This window comes from Megalobrama amblycephala, linkage group LG7 (genome assembly GCF_018812025.1).
Source record: "Megalobrama amblycephala isolate DHTTF-2021 linkage group LG7, ASM1881202v1, whole genome shotgun sequence".
Classification (NCBI taxonomy): domain Eukaryota; kingdom Metazoa; phylum Chordata; class Actinopteri; order Cypriniformes; family Xenocyprididae; genus Megalobrama; species Megalobrama amblycephala.
In genome coordinates, this window is record NC_063050.1 from 22,191,758 (window position 1) to 22,213,168 (window position 21,411).

General features: G+C 35.2%; 1 protein-coding gene across 2 annotated transcripts in view; it reads left to right on the forward strand.

Moving 5' to 3' along the window:
• fbxo41 (F-box protein 41) overlaps positions 1-12,992 on the forward strand; it is a 64,247-nt gene extending 51,255 nt beyond the window's left edge. For both annotated transcript variants that reach the window (XM_048196602.1, XM_048196601.1), the window contains exons 10-13: positions 1,280-1,398; positions 4,241-4,399; positions 4,700-4,815; positions 8,914-12,992. In XM_048196602.1, coding sequence (XP_048052559.1) covers positions 1,280-1,398; positions 4,241-4,399; positions 4,700-4,815; positions 8,914-8,976 — 457 coding nt within the window. In that variant the 3' untranslated portion in view covers positions 8,977-12,992. The remainder of the gene's footprint in view (positions 1-1,279; positions 1,399-4,240; positions 4,400-4,699; positions 4,816-8,913) is intronic.
• Positions 12,993-21,411: the final 8,419 nt, after the last annotated feature.

A 21,411-nucleotide genomic window follows, 5' to 3' on the forward strand; every position in this document is an offset into this window, starting at 1 on the left:
TATAAATATTTTATATGCTACCGCTCAAAAGTTTGGGATCGGTAAGATTTTTAATGTTTTTAAAAGAAGTTTCATCTGCTCACCAAGGCTTAATTTATTTAATTAAAAATACAGTAAAAACAGTAATATTGTGAAAAATTATTACAATTTAAAATAACTGTTTTCTATTTGAATATATTTTACAAAGTAATTTATTCTCGTGTTGGCAAAGCTGAATTTTCAGCATCATTACTCCAGTCTTCAGTGTCACATGATCCTTCAGAAATCATTCTAATATGATGATTAGTTCCTCAAAAAATATTTGTTATTATTATCAATGTTGAAAACAGTTGTGTACTTTTTTTTCCAGGATTCCTTGATGAATAGAAAGTTCAAAAGAACAGCATTTATCTAAAATACAAAGCTTTTGTAACATTATACACTACCGTTCAAAAGTTTGGGGTCAGTAAGAATTTTTATTTTTATTTTTTTGAAAAGAAATTAAAGAAATGAATACTTTTATTCAGCAAGGATGGATTAAATCAATCAAAAGTGACAGTAAAGACATTTATAATGTTACAAAAGATTAGATTTCAGATAAACACTGTTTTTTTTAACTTTCTATTCATCAAATAATCCTGGAAAAAAAAATATTGTACACAAATATGTTGTACAATTGTAAACAATAAATGTTTCTTGAGCAGCAAATTGACATATTAGAATGATTTCTGAAGGATCATGTGACACTGAAGACTGGATTAACGATGCTGAAAATTCAGCTTTGCCAACACAAGAATAAATTACATTTTAAAATAGAAAACAGTCATTTTAAATTGTAATAATATTTCACAATATTACTGTTTTTACTGTATTTTTAATTAAGTAAATGCACCCTTGGTGAGCAGACGAAACTTCTTTTAAAAACATTAAAAATCTTACCATTCCCAAACTTTTAAGTGGTAGTGTAAATATAATATATTTTTGTTAAATATATACATGCATGTGTGTGTGTTTATATATATACATAATAAATATACACATCACACACACACATATATTATGTAAACACAAACTTTTATTTTGGATGTGATTAATCACGATTAATCATTTGACAGCACTATTTAAAGGACAGTTATAGATTTTTTTTGTTGTTCTACATGGCTTGATAGCTTAAATATGATATAAATTTAAATGCAACATTTACATTAATTTTTTAACATTTGTATTTGACAGGAAAAAAAAAAACAATTTTAAAAAAGTGTAATGTAAATAATTTTAAATGTAAGTTCTCTTTGTGCAGTCAGCAGCCAGCACGCTTCAGTAACAGGTGCTTGCAGACTATTGGCAGATGCTGGCCACATCTGAGAGCTTTGGGAGTGGGCGGGGCTGGCTGTGGCATACAGGGATTGGCTTCTTTGGGTGAGTTTTTGCCATTTGTCATTTTTATTTTTGTAAATACTTTTAAAGGGATAGTTCACCCAAAAATGAAAATTTGATATTTATCTGCTTACCCCCAGGGCATCCAAGATGTAGGTGACTTTTTTTCTTCAGTCGAACGCAAATTATGATTTTTAACTGCAACCGCTGCCGTCTGTCAGTCAAATAATAGGAGTGATTGGGAACTTGAACAATAAGAGTCGAAAAAACTTCCATAGACAAATCCTAATTAAACCCTGCGGCTCGTGACGACACATTGATGTCCTAAAACACGAAACGATCGGTTTGTGCAAGAAACCGAACAGTATTTATATCATTTTTTACCTCTAATACACCACTATGTCCAACTCCGTTCAGCTTCCGGTTAGTGAGGTCTGATCGCGCTCTGACAACGGAAGTGATGTCTCGCGCTCATTGAAGTATATGGGCGAGACATCACTTCCGTCAGCAGAGCGGGTTTTTTGACCTCACTAACAGGATGCTGAACGAAGTTGGACATAGTGGTGTATTAGAGGTAAAAAATGATATAAATACTGTTCGTTTTCTCACACAAACCGATCGTTTCGTGTCTTAGGACATCAATGTGTCGTCACGAGCCGCAGGGTTTAATTTGGATTTGTCTAAGCAAGTTTTATTTACTGTTACAGTAGAAGTTCCCATCCACTGCTATTATTTGACTGACAGACGGCAGCGGTTGCAGTTAAAAATCATAATTTGCGTTCGACTGAAGAAACAAATTCACCTACATCTTGGATGTACTGGGGGTAAGCAGATAAACATCAAATTTTAATTTTTGGGTGAACTATCCCTTTAATCAGGACACAATAAATTGTTTGAAGGTGCACTAAAGCTGAAATATTGACAGCTAGCAGTTGAACTCGGTACTGCGGTCTAAATTCAAAATATTGGAGAGAGGTTTTTCCCATCCCCTCCTCCTCAGACTGGATGCTCAGACGGGTTGCCAGAATGAGGACACACAGCAGAAACGAGCGTAATTTACAATGGAAATTGATGAGCCTTACAGTGTAAATACATACGCAATGTTTTTATTTCCAAGGATTTTTATGTTTGGTTGAATTTGCTATCTCTGACCCAATTCGTTTGCTACCTACACTGTGTTTTCCACCAACTGGCAACCCAAGGTGTCAAAATACTATTGGGTAAATTGGCAGTGGGCTGGATCACACAGACCAAAACAAAAACGGACATTCCGACATGGAGCGCACATTTCAAAGTAGCATTGTTTTTCAGAGAAACAAGTATTTGAGCATGTTTCCCACATCTCTGCAATCATGTTATGGGTTTTTCTATGCTTTAGTACAGTCAAAAAATTACACAGAGCACCTTTACAAGTTGACAGTAAAGACTTGTAAAGATTTGTTACAAAACAAAATGATCTATTTCAAAAATAAATACTGTTCTTGTAAAATTTCTATTAATCAAGAATCATGAAAAAAAAAAAAAGTATCAGTTTCCACAAAAATATTTAGCTGAACAACTTTTTACAACATTCGTAATTATAAGAAATGTTCAGCATATTTCTGAAGGATCATGTGACACTGAAGATTGGAGTAACGATGCTAAAAAATCTGCTTTGCCATCACAGGAATACATGTAAAAATCTATGAAAACAGAATACAGTTATACACAATAATACTATACTGTATTTTTAATCAAATAAATGCAGTCCTGGTCAGCTTTGGTCTGTGTGTATCTTTGTAAATTACCTATGCTTTGGATTTTTGGATTTTAAATTATTATTCTGCTAACAGTAGATACCGTACAGTTGTCCTCAGATCAGCATTACAAGGCAACATCACTCAACCCTATTATCTGTCTAGAATAGACAAGAACTTGTTATTCACATTAAAAACTGGGGCAAAGAGACAACGGAAATGACACTTTTAACATGCTTCTGGAAGCACATTGTACTATAAATAAATGTTTTAAAGAAGGAAAGAGCCATTTTCTGTTATGCTTTCTGTTTTGTAACCTACTTTACTTTACCATTTCATTTAGATATAATGGTTTTGACCTTTCTAAATCAGAAGATTTCACCTGAGCTTTACATAGAGCACTCAGAAGACTGAATCAGGAAGATAAACAGAATTGTTTTTGAATTTGTTATGTTACTTGTTTTTCTCAGTCTACCTTTCAGTTATTTTGGTCCAGTCCAGTTCAAAATGACAAAACACATTAGTTCATAGTCATACTACATGTGCACTATATTAGGCGAGTTGTTCTATGTTAGGCGAGTCTGTCCTATGCCCACCTAAATATAGTTCTCATTTATGTAGCCTTATGTGTTTTAGGATGAATAGAATATTCATGTTTGGGTGAACTATTCCTTTAAGATCATCACTAATGCAGCAGTCTGCAAGTGTGGCAATAGACATCCAGTCCCACTTTATATTAGGTGGCCTTAACTACTATGTACTTGCATCAAAAAATAATTACAATGTACTTACTGTGTTCATATTGTATTGCAAAACACTTTTGCTGCTATTGAGGTGGGACACGGGTAAGGTTAGGGACAGATTTGGTGGTATGGGTAGGTTTAAGGGTGGGTGTAAGGAATGGGTCAATATCCAGTGTAATTATAAATGTAATTACAGAAATTAATTACAGATGTAATTACATGCAGGTATTCTTAAAATTAGAAGTACAATGTAAAAACATGTATGTGCACAATAAGTGCATTGCATCAAATGATTAATTTAAATGTAAGTACATAGTAGTTAAGGCCACCTAATAGAAAATGGGACCAGGCATTCTTTGTTGCGTTTCTCCACAAATGACCCTCTTTGTGTGTATATATCTTCAGCAAGGAACTGCATGAGGCTGCAGGTGCTTGAGTTGGACCACGTCAGTGAAATAAATCAGGAAGTGGCTGCTGAGATGTGCCGAGAGGGACTGAAGGGTCTGGAGATGCTGGTGCTCACCTCCACTCCTGTTACCCCTAAAGCCCTGCTTCACTTCAATAGTGAGTCCACACTCACTGATTCGGATCCTCAGTCATTTAGTATTTTGTTCAACAGTAATTGTATTTGTGCATGACACTAATGAATATTCTCCTGTATTTGAAATTCATTTCAAATGATACTTATAAAGTGTCTAAAATGTTGTAGGAAAACTTTGCGATCGTAAATTCAGAATAAGCATTACATTTGGTAGCATCTCTAGATGTGGAGCTATGAATGAGATGAAATACTCCCACATTTCCTGTAAAATGATCCTCCTGCCCTCGTTCCCTTACTCACTCTCTGCTCCGCTCTCTTCACAGGTGTGTGTCGTAACCTGAAGTCTATTGTAGTCCAGATCGGTATAGAAGATTACTTTGAAGACCCCAACAGCCCCGAGGCCAGAAAGCTCTTTGATGAAATGGTGAACAAGCTGCAGGTATGGAATCATCACCATAAATAAGTCTTTGAGACATCTGAGGCCATCAAAAATTTGACCCATCCATCTGCCAGACTAAAATTACCAGCAAAAGCTGTTCAGTAGTAATTTAGTCTTAGGCCATGGGGTTTCCTGTGTCTGAGACAGCGTTAAAGATGAGTAAGTGAAAGCAGAAGAACCTCTCACAGCTGCCGTGTCGAGGAACCATGAGTCAAATGCGAGTGATTCATCTCATCCATTTGCTGGCTTTGAGGATGCAGGAAGCTGCCTCTTCTCTGTTCTGACTCTAGATAAGCTGGGAGAGGAAGTGGAAGTGGGGTTACACCCACCCACGTTAAAACTCCTGTTTAAGTTACTTGCAGGATATCTTACACAAGCTGTGCCAAAATGGGCTGCTGTAGATGACAGAGTGCATTGCTCATCGTATATAATTTTCATAAGAGGCTCAAAAATATTTTGTACTTGTTCAGAAACTGCCCACAGTTTATTTCCATCTCAGTGTGGAAGCAGATTTATAGTGTCCTTAAATGTTCAAATCTATATCATCTCAGTGATTTGGCTTCTCCATGTGGTTCTACTGATGAAAGTTTGTTAAAAAAAAAAAAAAAAAAAAGCCTATAATCACATCACCGGATCAGCTGAACCCATCAAAATACAAGCGCAGATTATGATTTTATCCAGAGACATTTTAAAATCTCAAATTATGTAACTTTAATGCCTCATTGCCAGGCATTTTCCCCCTTTTTATCCAAAGATACTTACAAATGAAAAACAAAACAAGGAGTTCCTGCAATTAGATTGAATTTGAGTTATTGTAGCAACAGAATGTGGAATTGTAATTTGAATTTAAAGATGCACTATAGAACTTTGTATGGAAGCTTGTTTCTGCCACTGAATAAAAAATAAAAAAGGTAATTGCGACTTTTTATCTCAATTTTATCTCAATTTCGCCGGGAGTTTGATTGACAAGCGATCTAACCAATCATAATGCCGAATCCGCCATTTGTCCGAAAAAGCAGTCAGGAGTTAGAAGATTAACCTCGGTGGACTTGAAATGAAAAATGGAGTGTACTGATGTCTTTCCGTGTTTCAAACAACATTCCTTCTCATGTTCATTCATGTTTATTTGATGCTATAAGTGAACTCGTATGAAGAGACGAACGGTTCACGAGCTGCTTGAGCTGAGGCTCTACAGCGATCTGTCACGACACATTAAAGAGCCACAAAACATTTTTTATTGTTCGAATTTCTTTAAAAAATTACACAGAAAGCTGGGACTTTGTTTAATATCATAAATAACCTGCTCTGTATTGTCTGTCGACGTGTTGTCAGTGTCCTCTTTGCTCCACAATGTATTTTTCACTCTGTGTGGTGTGACAGTGATGGCTTGTCAGACAAAGCAACAGTAACTAGGGGGGACGTTTCTTTGCGAAGGGTCAATTCTGACTTTTTCTCAGAATTGTGAGATATAAACTTGCAATCCTAAGTTATAAAGTCAGAATTGAGTGATATAAACTCACAACTGTGAGATATAAAATTGCCTAAATTATTACATTATTTGCTAACTGCATTCTTTAAATTGTGATGTTGACATGCATTCTCTGTAAAGCTGCTTTGAAACGAAATGTATCGTGAAAAGCGCTATACAAATAAATGTGAATTGAATTATAGTCAGAATTGCGATTTAAAGTCCCAATTGTGTTTATATCTCGCAATTGTTTATATCTTCTGACTTTTTTTTCTTGCAATTTTGACTTATTTTCTCAGAATTGTGTGATATAAACCTGCAATTGCGAGTTATAAAGTCCAATTCTGAGGACTTTTTTCTCAGAATTGAGACTTTATAACTCGTAATTGCGATTTTATATCACACAATTCTGAGAAAAAAAGTCAGAATAGCGAGATGTAAACTCGCAATTGTGAGAAAAAAAGTCAGAACTGTGAGATAAAAAGTCTCAATTACCTCTTTCATTTTTTATTCAGTGGCGGAAACAAGCTTTCATAACTTTGGCCTCTCTATCGCCAGCTGTGATTGAAACATTAAATTGTTCATTGTACATTGTTCTGTGTTATTTTAGTGTTGTTTATACAGTATATTATTATAGTATTTAATAATATTTTTAATTAACTTTTATTTATGTACTATCCGTTTTGGTAACACTTTACTTGAAGGGGTGTGCATAAGACTGACATGACACCTTCATAATCATGACATGACACATGTCATGAATATGAAGGAGGTTTTATAAATGTTTATGACAACTGTCATTAAGTGTCATTCGCTCAATTATGTAATTTTTAATGCAAAGATGACATTGTTTGAGATGTCCGAGTTATGACAACTTGACATAAACCAACACATCATAACCTGTCAGTGTCTTTGTCATGACAACTTGACATCATTTAGCTTTATGGGTTAACATTACATTAAACTGTCATGTGGTTGGTTTTGACATTGGCTGTCATGAGGTCATTATAATAGTGTCATAAATATGTATCTTGAGCTCAAGTACAGTGGTACAAATTGAACTTGTCATTAAAATGTCATTAAGTGACAAAACTCTGACAAATAATTTTATAACAGCGTCATGACTATTTTTCATTTCATGTTTTTTTTTTTTTTTTTTTTTTTTTTTTTTTAAGTTTCCTCCAACAGAAGGTCAGATAATAGACTATTTCAAATTTCGTAAAAAAGATGACACTGTTATAAAATAATGGTAACACTTTATTTTAGGGTCTTTTAACTAGTTGCTTATTACTATTAGCATTCATATGGCTAAAATATTGGCTGTTTATTAGTACTTATAAAGCACATATCAATGCCTTATTCTGCATGATCTTATTCTACATTCTTAATCCTACCCAATACCTAAACCTAACAATTAACTATAATAAGCAGTAAATTAAGAGTTTATTGAGGGAACAGTCATAGTTAATCGTTTATATATGTGTTCCCTATACTGAAATGTTACCAAAATAATGTAATGTAATGTTAACCCATAAAGCTAAGTAGTTTTTTTAAGTTTGATAATTAATCTGCTATGTCATGTTTATGACAGGTATATGATGTTTTGCTAATGTCAAGTTGTCATGACAAAGACACTGACAGGTTATGATGTGTTGGTTTATGTCAAGTTGTCGTAACAAAGACATCTCAAACAATGTCATCTTTGCATTAAAAATGACATAATTGAGTGAATGACACTTAATGACAGTTGTCATAAACATTCATAAAACCTCCTTCATATTCATGACATGTGTCATGTCAAGATTATGAAGGTGTCATGTCAGTCTTATGCACACCCCTTCAAGTAAAGTGTTACCTCAGTTTTTTTATTTTAGTGCTTTTGTTAATGTAATTTTAGTAATTTTGTTAAAATATTTTTATTAAATATTTCTATTTATCTTTAATTTACTTTTATTTCTGTTTTAGTACTAGCAATTGTAGCTCTTAATCTTAGCTATTTCAATTTTTTCAAGTTTAATTATTTAATCTACTATTTGTATTTTATTTCAATTTATTCCAGATACATTTTCCATTTACAATTTTTTTTTTTTTTTTTTTTTTTCAGGTTATTTCAGTTACCGAAATCAATTTTTAGTAGCTTTAGTTTTATTAACAAAAACAACACTGCTGTTGTTGTTTTTTAATGTTGGTTGACAAACATGAAATATCCAGCCAAATCAGACCTGACTATTGTACTCTCTCAATAATGTTCTTGTTTATTTTTACTATTAACATTATAATGAAATGCTATAATTGCAGTTTTCAATCCATTTCACTTTTGGTTACACTTTATTTTAACGTGACGTGATAAATTTGTACTTACCCAATTAAGTACTGAGTAATATTAATTAACTACATGTCCTTACTATAGAGTTACGGTTAAGGTTTGTTTTAGGTTTAGTTACTTGTAATTATGCATAATTTACTGTTATTACTATAGTAAGCACATGTAGTAACATGTAACTACGTCATCTTAAAATAAAGTGTTACCTCACTTTTTACTATGAATTATCCAACATGTACATACGACATTCATATTTCCAGAAATATATAACCTGTTCATTCATATCCTTTCTGCTGCCTTCTCCCAGGCACTCAAGAAAAGACCTGGTTTCTCCAAAATCCTCCATGTGAAGGCAGATGGCTTGTGCTAACTCTGCTGTGTTGAGGCCAGAGCCATATGAAGGTTCACCGAATATTTCAACCTGATCGAGTCATTCTCTCCTTGATGAAACGAGGAAGAATCAAACACTTCCGCTTCAGTTTGAACCCTAAACACCAGTCTACCACACCAAGACGGGCGCATCTGTTAGCTTTGACAAGACGCAACCAAATAGAGGAGCTTGTAAAGATAATACGTAACAAACTCTACGAGAAGGCATGATTACTTGCCTTGGATCCCGTTCCAACAGTCAGACCCAATTCAAAACAAGTTACGATTATATACAAAGGATTTTTCTCCTACTTGCCAAACGCACTAAACTTTAAAAAGATCTCAGAGAACATGTTGTCTCTCTTCAGAGCACAGCGCTACAGGAGGGAACAGTCTCATATTCCAGATTGACCTGAAACGTAAAATCAATGTGAAATCAAAACAGCACAAATTTAAAATGCACATGCGTAAGTTATTAATGCGGGAGTGTGTGTTTGTGTGATCCGATCGATTGTTTCCCCAACATTCATCAAAGAGGCGCATTCGTTCATTAGTCGTCTGGATGCTTCAACCAGCCATATTACTTGGACAGTTTCGACATAACATAATCACCAGCTTCAAACATGGCTTACCGAGACCCTTCTTTAGGGGATGCCATAGAAACTACTATTACTTGCAGATATCTTGTGTCCATAAGCACGAGTTCAAACCGAATGAAGAAGCCAATAAACACCAAGATCCGCTGCCTCATTCATGTCAGACCCTCCCGTATGTCCATAACCAAGAGATTGTTTCTCATCATTGGATCTGTTGTTCCAGACTCATTTGCAATGCCTTCTCCATAATGTGCCATCCATAGTTTCGACGTTTTGTTTTCGAGGTTGAACTTTGCTCATTCCCAATGTGCCATTAGTGAATAGTGAATACCCTACAAGGTGTGCACTTATCTAAAGGGAATTTAAGGGCAAATTCACATAGTGATGGATATAGACCAGCTCATGGTGCTGTCACCCCAATCTACGCCTACTGTTTCACCTCAGATGTCAATGTCTCCATCTCTTTCATCACTTACTGTTCAAACTTCCGATGGGACTCAGGCTGGTGGAGCGGAATAGATCACTTCCCCATCTGCTCTGTTGACTTCAGATGGTACTTTGAAGGTAGACACCACTGAATGGAGAATTCAGATTCTGAGTTCTGAATGTACACACTGCACAATCGAATAGAAGGGTGTTCTTCACGGAATCTATAAGAACTGCACTTTGGAAATGTGTGAGTTAGGTTTTGGCTTTGGTTCCTCTGACCTTTAATCGTTGGAACTAGGACGTACGTTAACATTAACAATAGCCATATTAGGCTTGTGCAGTCAGACTAGAAAATGAAAAATGATTCTGCACAGCTGAGATTGAATTCAATATTCATAGCCTTGTTTTGTCAGGGCCAGCATTGTGAAGTTAACATTTTCATTTGTTTTCAAAGAGAACAGGTTTATTTACTGGTATATTTTTGATGCACTTTTGAGTAGATCGCATGACATGTCAGGTTTTGCTTTCTGTTTGAATATCACTCCATGGTTAGGAAGACGTTTACTCTGAAAATGAATGTTAGAGCGCTTAAATGGTTTTAGCTAGAAGTCAGTCGTACAAAGAAACTAGAATATGCCATTGTCATCAAGTTTCTTTTTTTGAAGAAAAATCATGCTGATGCAATAACACTGATGCAAGTAATGGTCTCGACCGCTCTCGGTGCTGTACCACTTACCCATCAGGCATTTCTGCTCCCCTTGGCCAGTCTCCGAGCTGAAATCACACAGTCTAAACGGTCTACTCTAAGTGCTTTAGTCAAGGCGAGCACTTCTATGGTGCAACGTTCTACTTCCTGTCTTAAAACACATAATGGGGCTTGAATTAGCACGAGTGGAGTATTCACACAAACTGCCTGAGGTTACTTCAGGATGGCTGTTCAAATGAGGCAATGTGGACCAGAATGGAAACTACAAGACCATCTTAAAGAAAGAAGTTGCAGATGTAGAACAGGGCAACTTAAACACAACCCCACACAATGACTTTTCGCGTGTACTGGCACTCTTGTCTTCTGAAGACTTAAAAAAAACTCTATGTATATGTTGTTTCTATAGGAAGGAAATACAAAACGGTGTAAATATTTGAAATGTAACAAAGAAAGAGACGACCTGAAGCGTTTAGCGGGTATCCCGTGTGGTGCCCGTACTGACTTCCGGATTTCAAAGGTATCGAATTTGCAGTATGCTGTGTATGATAGATGCTTTATATTGAATGTGTATCAGAGTCCTATAGAGATGGAAATAATTTAAACAGAGTACAGTTTATTTCAACTATTTATTTCTATAAAAAGAGATGTCTATGATGATGGCATGTTTGTGCTAAAGCATTATATATCATGTTGCCTTTTCAACTGTTCTGCTGTAGATGTTATTAGATTATTAGATCTGAGTGCTCTGGATTACTGCTTGCTGCCTTTCATTTTTAGACTGAGCAACCGTTGCACCATTATTATGATAAAAGGTAACTGCTAATGTTTAGTATTAAGCCGTTGGTGTTCTATTTTGTTTAACGTCAAGCCTTTTTAAAGAATCTGACATGTAATGCACTTTTTTTTATCAGAGCACTTCCAATGCTCTGTGATGGTTGGTTTCATATAATTCATGTGCAATTCCTCTTTTCCTAAGCTTTGCACTGGAAGACTATCAGCTTTCCATTCATCATGTGATCGGTCCGTTCAATAGCGTTAGTGACTTTTTATGAAACCCTTGCAGTGGACTTATTTGATGCATAGCATTAACCTGCAATATAAAAATAAATAGTAATATATATATAAATATAATTGCTTGGTCATGTAAAAACATTCAATCATGTTTTTATTTTTTTTGCTTTGACTTCAGTAAGTGGTGAAAGCGATGATGGATTAATAGCACTTTGAATTTGAAATTTTGACTAAAAGAGATTCTCAATTGATACTGACAGATTTAGAAAATGATTGTAACTTGGAGGGAAGAAAAGGGGTTCGATCACAGAATGAAGACCTGAAGCAGTCGGAAAGATAAATATAACTTTTATGTAAGCATAACCATCGTTTCTGTACCACTGAACAGAACTTCTTTAAACAATCAGTTATAGTGGTGTTAACTATTGTTAGGTGCCAGATGTTGTGACAATTCATGTGTAGCTGTAATTGTAACCATCAAATCAATGACCTATTATTAAAAGTATGTCAAAAAGACAAATCTACAAACAGATGATTTATTAATTGTGGAGTATTATCAGCTTTTTTGTTCCAATTACGTTTTGTGGAAAATAAGACAGAAATGGCATTTACAATCTAAACAGCCATATTCAAACTCCACAGCCCTGGAATGAATATATAACAATGCGCGTCATTTATTTTATTTTATTTCTGCTGCTCTAGCCATAAATATGGTATTCATTCCTTGATTTGGCGATATTCATATATATCTTCCTCGATGTTCAGCTTTGTGCCGTCGTGTTCTTTAGTCATTGACATTACCTCTTAGGCTCTCGTTTGAATGATTGTATTTTATGCCCATCTGTCTGAACTGCTTTCATGCATTACCTCAAACATCTTCTGGCAACATAAATTAAATTGTGTTGCTTTTTTTTATACCAACAGATTGCATTGATGTTATTTAATGAATACCCTGCACATTCTCTGCTGTTGCACAAAAAGGCAATTCATCACCCATAGTTTAATATTTATTGGAAAATGTTCATGTTTAAACAATTTTCTTGCCTGTGGGAACAAGTGACTGCAGACCTTTTTTTTTTTCTTTTCTTTTTTGTTCATTCGTTGTATTGTTGTGGCCTGCTTAATAGCATTTCTTATTGTCTTTTCAACCGGTTATCCCAGTTTGCGAAAATCTGATTATAAGAGTGTGATGGAATTGTTTACATTCCAAATCTCATGCCATTTTGTTCCAGGCATATTCTTTGAGTTCTAATAAAAATCTGATATATATACTCATATTGTGTGAAGAGGTCTTTGTATTACTAACCACTGCATACTAGGAACACCCCACAAGCCGTTTTGGAGATGATCTGACTCAGTCATCTAGCCACCACTAATGAAACTTCAAAATCACTCAGATATTTTCACTTGCTCATTTTTCCTGCTTCTAACACAGGGAATTCAAGAACTGACTTTTCACTTGCTGCCCTTTGAATACAATAGCAACCCACTGAAAGTTGCCATTGTAATGCACTGTAAATCCCAACGCTCAAAATAATTAATTAATTAGTTTGAGTAATTAATTAACTCAAATGAAACAATTTAGTTCAATCAAATAAACTTTTATGAGTATTTAGAACTTTAATTTTCAAGTAATTTGAATTGTTTCATTGTTTTGTTTTGTGAACTTGTTTCTTTTAATTTAGATAAACTTAAATTTACCTGAAACTGGGCTGGTATTTATATTTCCCAGCATGACACTTGAAAGGGAGAATAAATGCTAAAATTAATTGTATATTTGTTTGTTTTTTGTGCAAGATTAATACTAAGTGTGGGATTTAATAGCGTTTAATGCTTTGCTATCCCAATATAGAAGAGTTTCTGTTAAGTGTTTTTTTTTTTACCATCATGTTGAGGAGTGGAGCATGAGCTCAGTTTGAGAACAGGTATATAATAAATGTTCCACATAGCCGTACTATTTCAGCAATTGCTATGCAATGCTAATGTTATCAAAGCATTGTGTTACTAGTTCGTATTAGCTGAATTAGCTAGTTATAGCTAGCTAAATTTCCACTAATATAATTTAAGATGTCAGCGCTAATAGCCTCATGAGCAGCTCAACATATAGCGCCATTGTGGGCGATCTGAGTTCATGTCCCGGCTCACAGACCTTTCCCGATTCCGTCCCCCTCTCTCTCTCCCACTTCGCTTCCTGTCTGCTTATATAATATATGTTTGTGTGTTAAGATTACAAGATAATTTTAAGTTTATATGTTTATTAACTTACTCAAAAATTTCAAGTTAAGAGCAATTAAAATACAGGCGAACAAAACTGAAATATGCCACTTCTCCTTACTTAAACTTTGAATTTCATAAGTTAAAAATTTGATGTAACTGATTACCTCAATTTTTTTGAGTTTTGCTAACTTATTTGGGTTTACAGTGTGAAAAAAATCACTTCACCTGTCATTTTTTGGGGGGTAAAATTCATATATTGTCACATTTTATTCATGTTGTATGTGGTCAACAAATAAGCAAGTAATACTGCCAAACACAAATACCAAACCAAGGTGGCAGATGCTACCAAGTCTCGGAAGCCTCGCAAGACGTTAAGCTGAGGGATGGAGAGGCCAAGACAGGAACCTCTGGGACAGCTGTGGCAGGAACCTCTGCCCCATTTGGAACTTCTCGGATCACAATGACCTTGACATGGAGTTCTGCCATAAAGTTGGCTGTGAAGGGCAAGGTGCCAGACCCACAAGACTCTATGGCTCGGAGGGAAACCTGGAACTGTGATGGTAAGTAGTGCAAATAAAATTTCCATTTCATTTCTTCTTTCTTAAAGGGTGGCCTGAAACAAATTACAGTAATCCTATTGTCTACATACATTACATATGAGATCTGACTTTAGAATCGTGTCACAATAAACAAACAACATGAATGCATATAAAATAGCGAGTCAAAATGTGAATATTTCAGTCATTAGTAGCTAATCTTAGGCTCAGTGCTGCTCAACATGAATGGAGCAGGATTTCATCCAAACCAATCTGCCAGCTTGGGTCCTGCTGCAGGAGACGCTGAATCAGATGGCAGATGAGAGAGAGTCAGATTATAACCTTGAACTTTACATCTGCTGTCTTTGTAATAATCAGTAAGATTTAAGACTCTAAACTGTAACGTCAGAAATTCCAGAAAAATTCTTGCATCTTTTATGAATGTCATCTTACTGTGTGACATTCTGAATAAAAGCACTCCCAGTAACCACACAGAGGCAGATTTCCCATGGTTTCCCTCTGCTTTGAACTCAGTACAGTACAATAGTATACGGTTTAGCGCCTGTGGAAGTTTTTGAAATAGTACATGTGCCTGAAGGAAAGACATTTTGTCTGATGAGTAAGCTTAAAATATAGCTATTTATGGGCGGCTGGATATACACTCACCTAAAGGATTATTAGGAACACCATACTAATACTGTGTATTTTGACCCCCTTTCACCTTCAGAACTGCCTTAATTCTACGTGGCATTGATTCAACAAGGTGCTGAAAGCATTCTTTAGAAATGTTGGCCCATATTGATAGGATAGCATCTTGCAGTTGATGAAGATTTGTGGGATGCACATCCAGGGCACGAAGCTCCCGTTCCACCACATCCCAAAGATGCTCTATTGGGTTGAGATCTGGTGACTGTGGGGGCCATTTTAGTACAGTGAACTCATTGTCATGTTCAAGAAACCAATTTGAAATGATTCGAGCTTTGTGACATGGTGCATTATCCTGCTGGAAGTAGCCATCAGAGGATGGGTACATGGTGGTCATAAAGGGATGGACATGGTCAGAAACAATGCTCAGGTAGGCCGTGGCATTTAAACGATGCCCAATTGGCACTAAGGGGCCTAAAGTGTGCCAAGAAAACATCCCCCACAGCATTACACCACCACCACCAGCCTGCACAGTGGTAACAAGGCATGATGGATCCATGTTCTCATTCTGTTTACGCCAAATTCTGACTCTACCATCTGAATGTCTCAACAGAAATCAAGACTCATCAGACCAAGCAACATTTTTCCAGTCTTCAACTGTCCAATTTTGGTGAGCTCGTGCAAATTGTAGCCTCTTTTTCCTATTTGTAGTGGAGATGAGTGGTACCCGGTGGGGTCTTCTGCTGTTGTAGCCCATCCGCCTCAAGGCTGTGTATGTTGTGGCTTCACAAATGCTTTGCTGCATACCTCGGTTGTAACGAGTGGTTATTTCAGTCAAAGTTGCTTTTCTATCAGCTTGAATCAATCGGCCCATTCTCCTCTGACCTCTAGCATCAACGAGGCATTTTCGCCCACAGGACTGCCGCATACTGGATGTTTTTCCCTTTTCACACCATTCTTTGTAAACCCTAGAAATGGTTGCGCGTGAAAATCCCAGTAACTGAGCAGATTGTAAAAATACTCAGACTTGCCCGTCTTGCACCAACAACCATGCCACGCTCAAAATTGCTTAAATCACCTTTCTTTCCCATTCTGACATTCAGTTTGGAGATTTAGGAGATTGTCTTGACCAGGACCACACCCCTAAATGCATTGAAGCAACTGACATGTGATTGGTTGATTAGATAATTGCATTAATGAGAAATTGAACAGGTGTTCCTAATAATCCTTTAGGTGAGTGTACTTCATGCCCACTGGAATGAACATGTTTCACCACATTTTGATCTAAAGCAGGAAATATTAACCAAAAACATGATTCAGTAAAATAATAATTAAATACATACTCACATTATGATGATTCTTCAGTTAGAGGCATTTTTGATTAGGATAGGGTTAATTGAGCCTCCATTAATGGATAATCATATTTAGCTGATAGTTTATTCGATTTACCATCAATGTGCCTCGCGTAGTAAATTTTGAAATTAGCATTTAGAAGTTTTTCATTGTTAGCATGTTAGCATCTAATGTAGTTAACTAACAAATGGAACCTTATTGTAAAGTGTTACCTTTTAATTATTTGATTTTTATTTATTTATTTACTCTTGGCATCAATTTACGGTTGTTACAAGCAACATACACCGGTAAAAAAAAAAAAAAAAAGACAAATATAAATTATTTTTCATTTAGGTTAAAGTATAAATAGGCTAAATAAAATGCAACGGGAGGTTAAGTGGGACCTCAGGCAATATCATTACAGTACTTTTATTAAATTTGGACCAGCTCATTGTCAACAAATGTTTCTCATTAAAAGCACATATTTTGTCGTGTACTGTGCATTTTGCTGAGGGCTGATCATTGTGCATTGTCTTGTTTGCACATTATTTAAAATGTAGATGAACATCATTTTGCATTGATCACAGTGTCCACCAGAGGTCAGTGGTGCACAGTTTAAGCACGCAGAAAATAATGTGGTTTGCTCACTGTGTCAAAGAATAGGCCTATACCTTTAGTAAATGATACAGGGTTATTAGTTACACCTAGTATAATATAGCCACATAATTGTTTACATATAAACATTGTTTTATCGCTCACAGCAAGTGTGAGTTTAGCGCCTGTGGAAGTTTTTGTGTGTGATACAAATAGGCAAGTTCTCAGAGGAATTTCCATTTAGAAAAGAAACTGATAGCCGTGTGTATTTATTTGTTTACAGTAAAGACAAGCTCTTGTTCCTCTGTCGGCTTATCTGTAGAGGGAATTGTGTTGTGTTTGATAAGCACGTGTTAAACACGCTGAGAGTGAAGTTAGTGGGTCAGTATGGCTGAAGGGCAGAATAAACATACCAAGTTATTGACCTTTCGGACGAAGAGAGTGAACGCGAGTTAGAAGCCAAACTATATTTATATTTTCAGAAATCACGATGCAAGGGGTGGGGGGGGGGTGTTTGGATAACGATATACAGTATATTGGGGTGAGGAATACGACAGAGCAGTCGAGAGAAAATCTAATTTAATTATTTTCTAAAACCCCCTTTTAAATTTGATCTACAAGAGAATGAGCATTTAAGGTAGGATAAAGCTCGAGAAAACAGAATAGGACCAGATGTTTCCTGCATATCCTCAAGTGATATGCAGGATTAGGCCTACACATAAATTTATATAATCTACTTTTTGATTACTTTTGACCTAACTTGTTTATCACATTGATTTAAATAGGATAATCTTGTAGCCTACATATTGTTATACTGATATAAAAATACAAAGAGAAAGAAAATATATTCCATTCTTTGTTACCAACAACACAAAGTGCATTAAATATAACATTAAAACAGGGTTTCCCAGACTGGGGTTTGTGAGTTTAATAAAAAGTTATTAATTAAATCATATTTTTTTAAAAAATTAAAATAAATTATTTTAACATGAAAACAATCAAAATAAAACACTTACTAAAAAGATATTTTATTTGTTTGCCTACATGTCATGTGACCATTAACCGACCTCATAGAACCGTGAACATATTTTTATTTATTTTTATTATTGACTTACTTTTATACTTGTCCTAACTTAAAATCTCTGGGGGTACTTTAATATATTAGGTCAAAGAGGTTCCCTGCATTCCATGTAAATATGAAATGTGAATTTGAATATTTTAATGTGTTTGAAAGACAAAAGCCTTCCAGAGACAGTAATACATGGTTAATACAAGTAATACATGACTGAGTGAAAATTTAAATAATGAATATGTTCGTCAGGAGCTGATTAGATATGCAATGTTGAGAAAACACTTCTTAAAAGTGAAATGATTCCTGTAAATCCAGTGATCATGCTGTAGGTCTCAGTTTTCAGTGTCACATGACTAGTGGCTGGTCTGTGTGTGCAATTCCACAAACCTGGAAGAGCTTCTGAACGTATATAAGCAGTAGAATTTTTTAAAAAGGAAAATACAAGATAAAGAAATTACAAGATAAAGTAGTAGTAGGGAGAATCAATGAATTATGAGTAATTTACTGCCATTGTGGGAATAACATGTAGGCCAACCATGTAATCAATAAAAAAGTAAGTGTAATCTGAATACGAGTATTTTAGAACGTAATATAATCTAATTACAGGTATTTAAAGGGTTAGTTCACCCAAAAATGAAATATCTCTCATTAATTACTCACCCTCATGTCATTCCAAACCTGACCTTCGTTCTTCTTTGGAACACAAATTAAGAAATTTTTGATACAATCCGAGAGGTATATGACTCGTTCATAGACAGCAATTTAACCACCACTTTCAAGGTCCAGAAAGGTACTAAAGACATCGTTAAAACAGTCAACATGACTGCAGCAATTCAACCTTAATTTTATGAAGCAACGAGAATACTTTTTGTGATGTGAATAATGACTTTATTCAACAATATCTTCTCTTCTGTGTCATTCTCATTCATTGTCTACGTCCAGTGCTTCCAGGTTCTATGTCAGAACGCCGACTCATTATTGGCCGGCTCCTGCGTCAACATCACACAGAATTTTCATTTTTGGGTGAACTATCCCTTTAATTTTTGAAATATGATTACTACCCAGCACTATATTTTATATATATATATATATATATATTAGATAGAAGAGAGCAGGGTGCAGTGAAATAAATTGTACCAAAATACATCACTCAAGTAGGTCCTTGAGAGGAATAGGTCATAATTCAAATGAGTCATAATTTTGATTAACAGTCAAAATTCAAATAATCAATCACACATTTCTGTATGCAAATGTTTAATGAAAAATTGACTCTTCTGTATCAGTGGGTAGGATGTGACGCCATATCTAAAAATTTGGTGATGCTCACTCAGTCTAGCAAACTTTTTTAGTCATGTGACCATTGTTTATAAAGGTTATTTTATTTATTTACTTATTTATATTTATTTTCTACTTAGCAGGTACAATTAATTTGCTGTCAAAACTAATTCATACAGGTCCAAAAATATCAGACATTTATGTCAATCACCAGTGGACAAAAGCATGTAAATTATTTAGCTAAAGATAATGAATTATTATAGTATTTCTTCCCAAAACAGTGATTTGAAAACGAAAATAGAATTATTAGTTTCAATATTCTGAATATTAAACCTAATTTCTTGCTTAGAGGACAACTTAAGTAAAGGTGGAGCAGCTTACCCCACTATCCCACAATATAGAGGGTATGCATAGACGTCACTTTCCCGCCGAAAACGCGCTCCCTCAGCTGAACTGAGTGGCAAAAGAACCTGCTGCGTGACTGGATTTAACAGGGGAAACTGCGAAAACGCGAGTAAAACTAACGAATTACACTAAAGGTTGGAATTGAATGTGTTCCTTACAACTTGTCAAATAAACCTAATCCATGGATATTGACATGCAGCCAGGAGTCGTGTTTCCTGACATATGTGCCTAATTTCGACGGCGGGGAAATACATTTAAAGCAAATCGGCCTGTGAATATTTTATATAACTACAATATAGGTAGGCCTAGGTTTAAATCCGCGTAGTCACTTATCATCAATGTTATATCGTCATATTGTCCAGCCCTAAAACATATATAGTTTAATAGTGTAGTTTTTGTCAGTGTTGTTTATTGAAAAACACCCAATTATGCCGAATATTAGTAGGAAATATTTAATTGATGAGTTGTCAAAATAATATATAAAAATACAGTATATACGGTTTGATTTTACCTCAAAATCCAACAATTTGACACAAAATGATAACAGCAAATCCAGCTGTTTCTGAATTGCAGTGATCCATTTGTTTTTTTTTGTTTTGTTTTTTTTCCTGTTGCTTTCTGCAGTTTTTAAATATATACCTCAGGTTTTGTGTCAAAGCTATCTGTACAGTCAGTCACAAAGCTCTTTCCCGTTTTGAATGTGTTTTGTGTGTTTTTCGCGGCATATTCACGCTGAAAACCAATGCTGCCGCCCAGTCTTTTGCCACTCAGTGAGCGTGACCGCAGTCCTAACGGTCGACGGTGACGTCACATGCATACCCTCTATACCTATATTGTAATGCTAGTACTGATCTTGAAGAAATTTGTTTCTCAATCTTAAGAAAGACAACAAATGTTTTTTATTTCAAAAACTTGGCAACTTTATTTACAATTCAAGTCAGTCACATGCAACATATTTTAATGAATATAACACAAAATTAGCAAAAAAAAAAAAAAAAAAAGCATCTTTGCATTTTTTATTTTCTTCAAAATGTTGATTAAATATACAAAAATATAGTTTACAAATACTATACAGAAAATATTCTGCTGCAGAATTCTTACTTATACAAACATGTTTGTGAGATTCACAAACATTAGCAGTGTTAAAACAAGACTGTGTTGGGAAGGGGCGGGGCTCATATGTTTACATCTGTGAGGTCACAATGGTGAGGGGCGGGGCAATATCTCAGAATGAGGCAAAAGAGTGGTGTGGGGAAAGAGGAAGTTGAAAATTCCATGGTGGTTCACAATGACTTTGGAATAGTATTGGCAGTTCAGTTTTGATAATCATGTATAAAAAAACCCAAAAAACATTTGAATTACATTATGTGCCTTAGTGACTCTTGACCACATTCTATGAAATTACTACTTTACAACAGAAATACTGCCAATCTCTTTCCAACAGCTTTTAAATGTCTTCTTCTAGTCTAAAAAGCCTGTTAGGAACAAACAAAAGTTGTAAAGTTGCAACTGAAATCCTAATTTTGTCTTTACAACATACAATTGGTCTACCAGATATGGCACTCTCAGTAATGATCATTAAAAAAACAGTTTGAATATGCTGAGGAAAAATGTAATC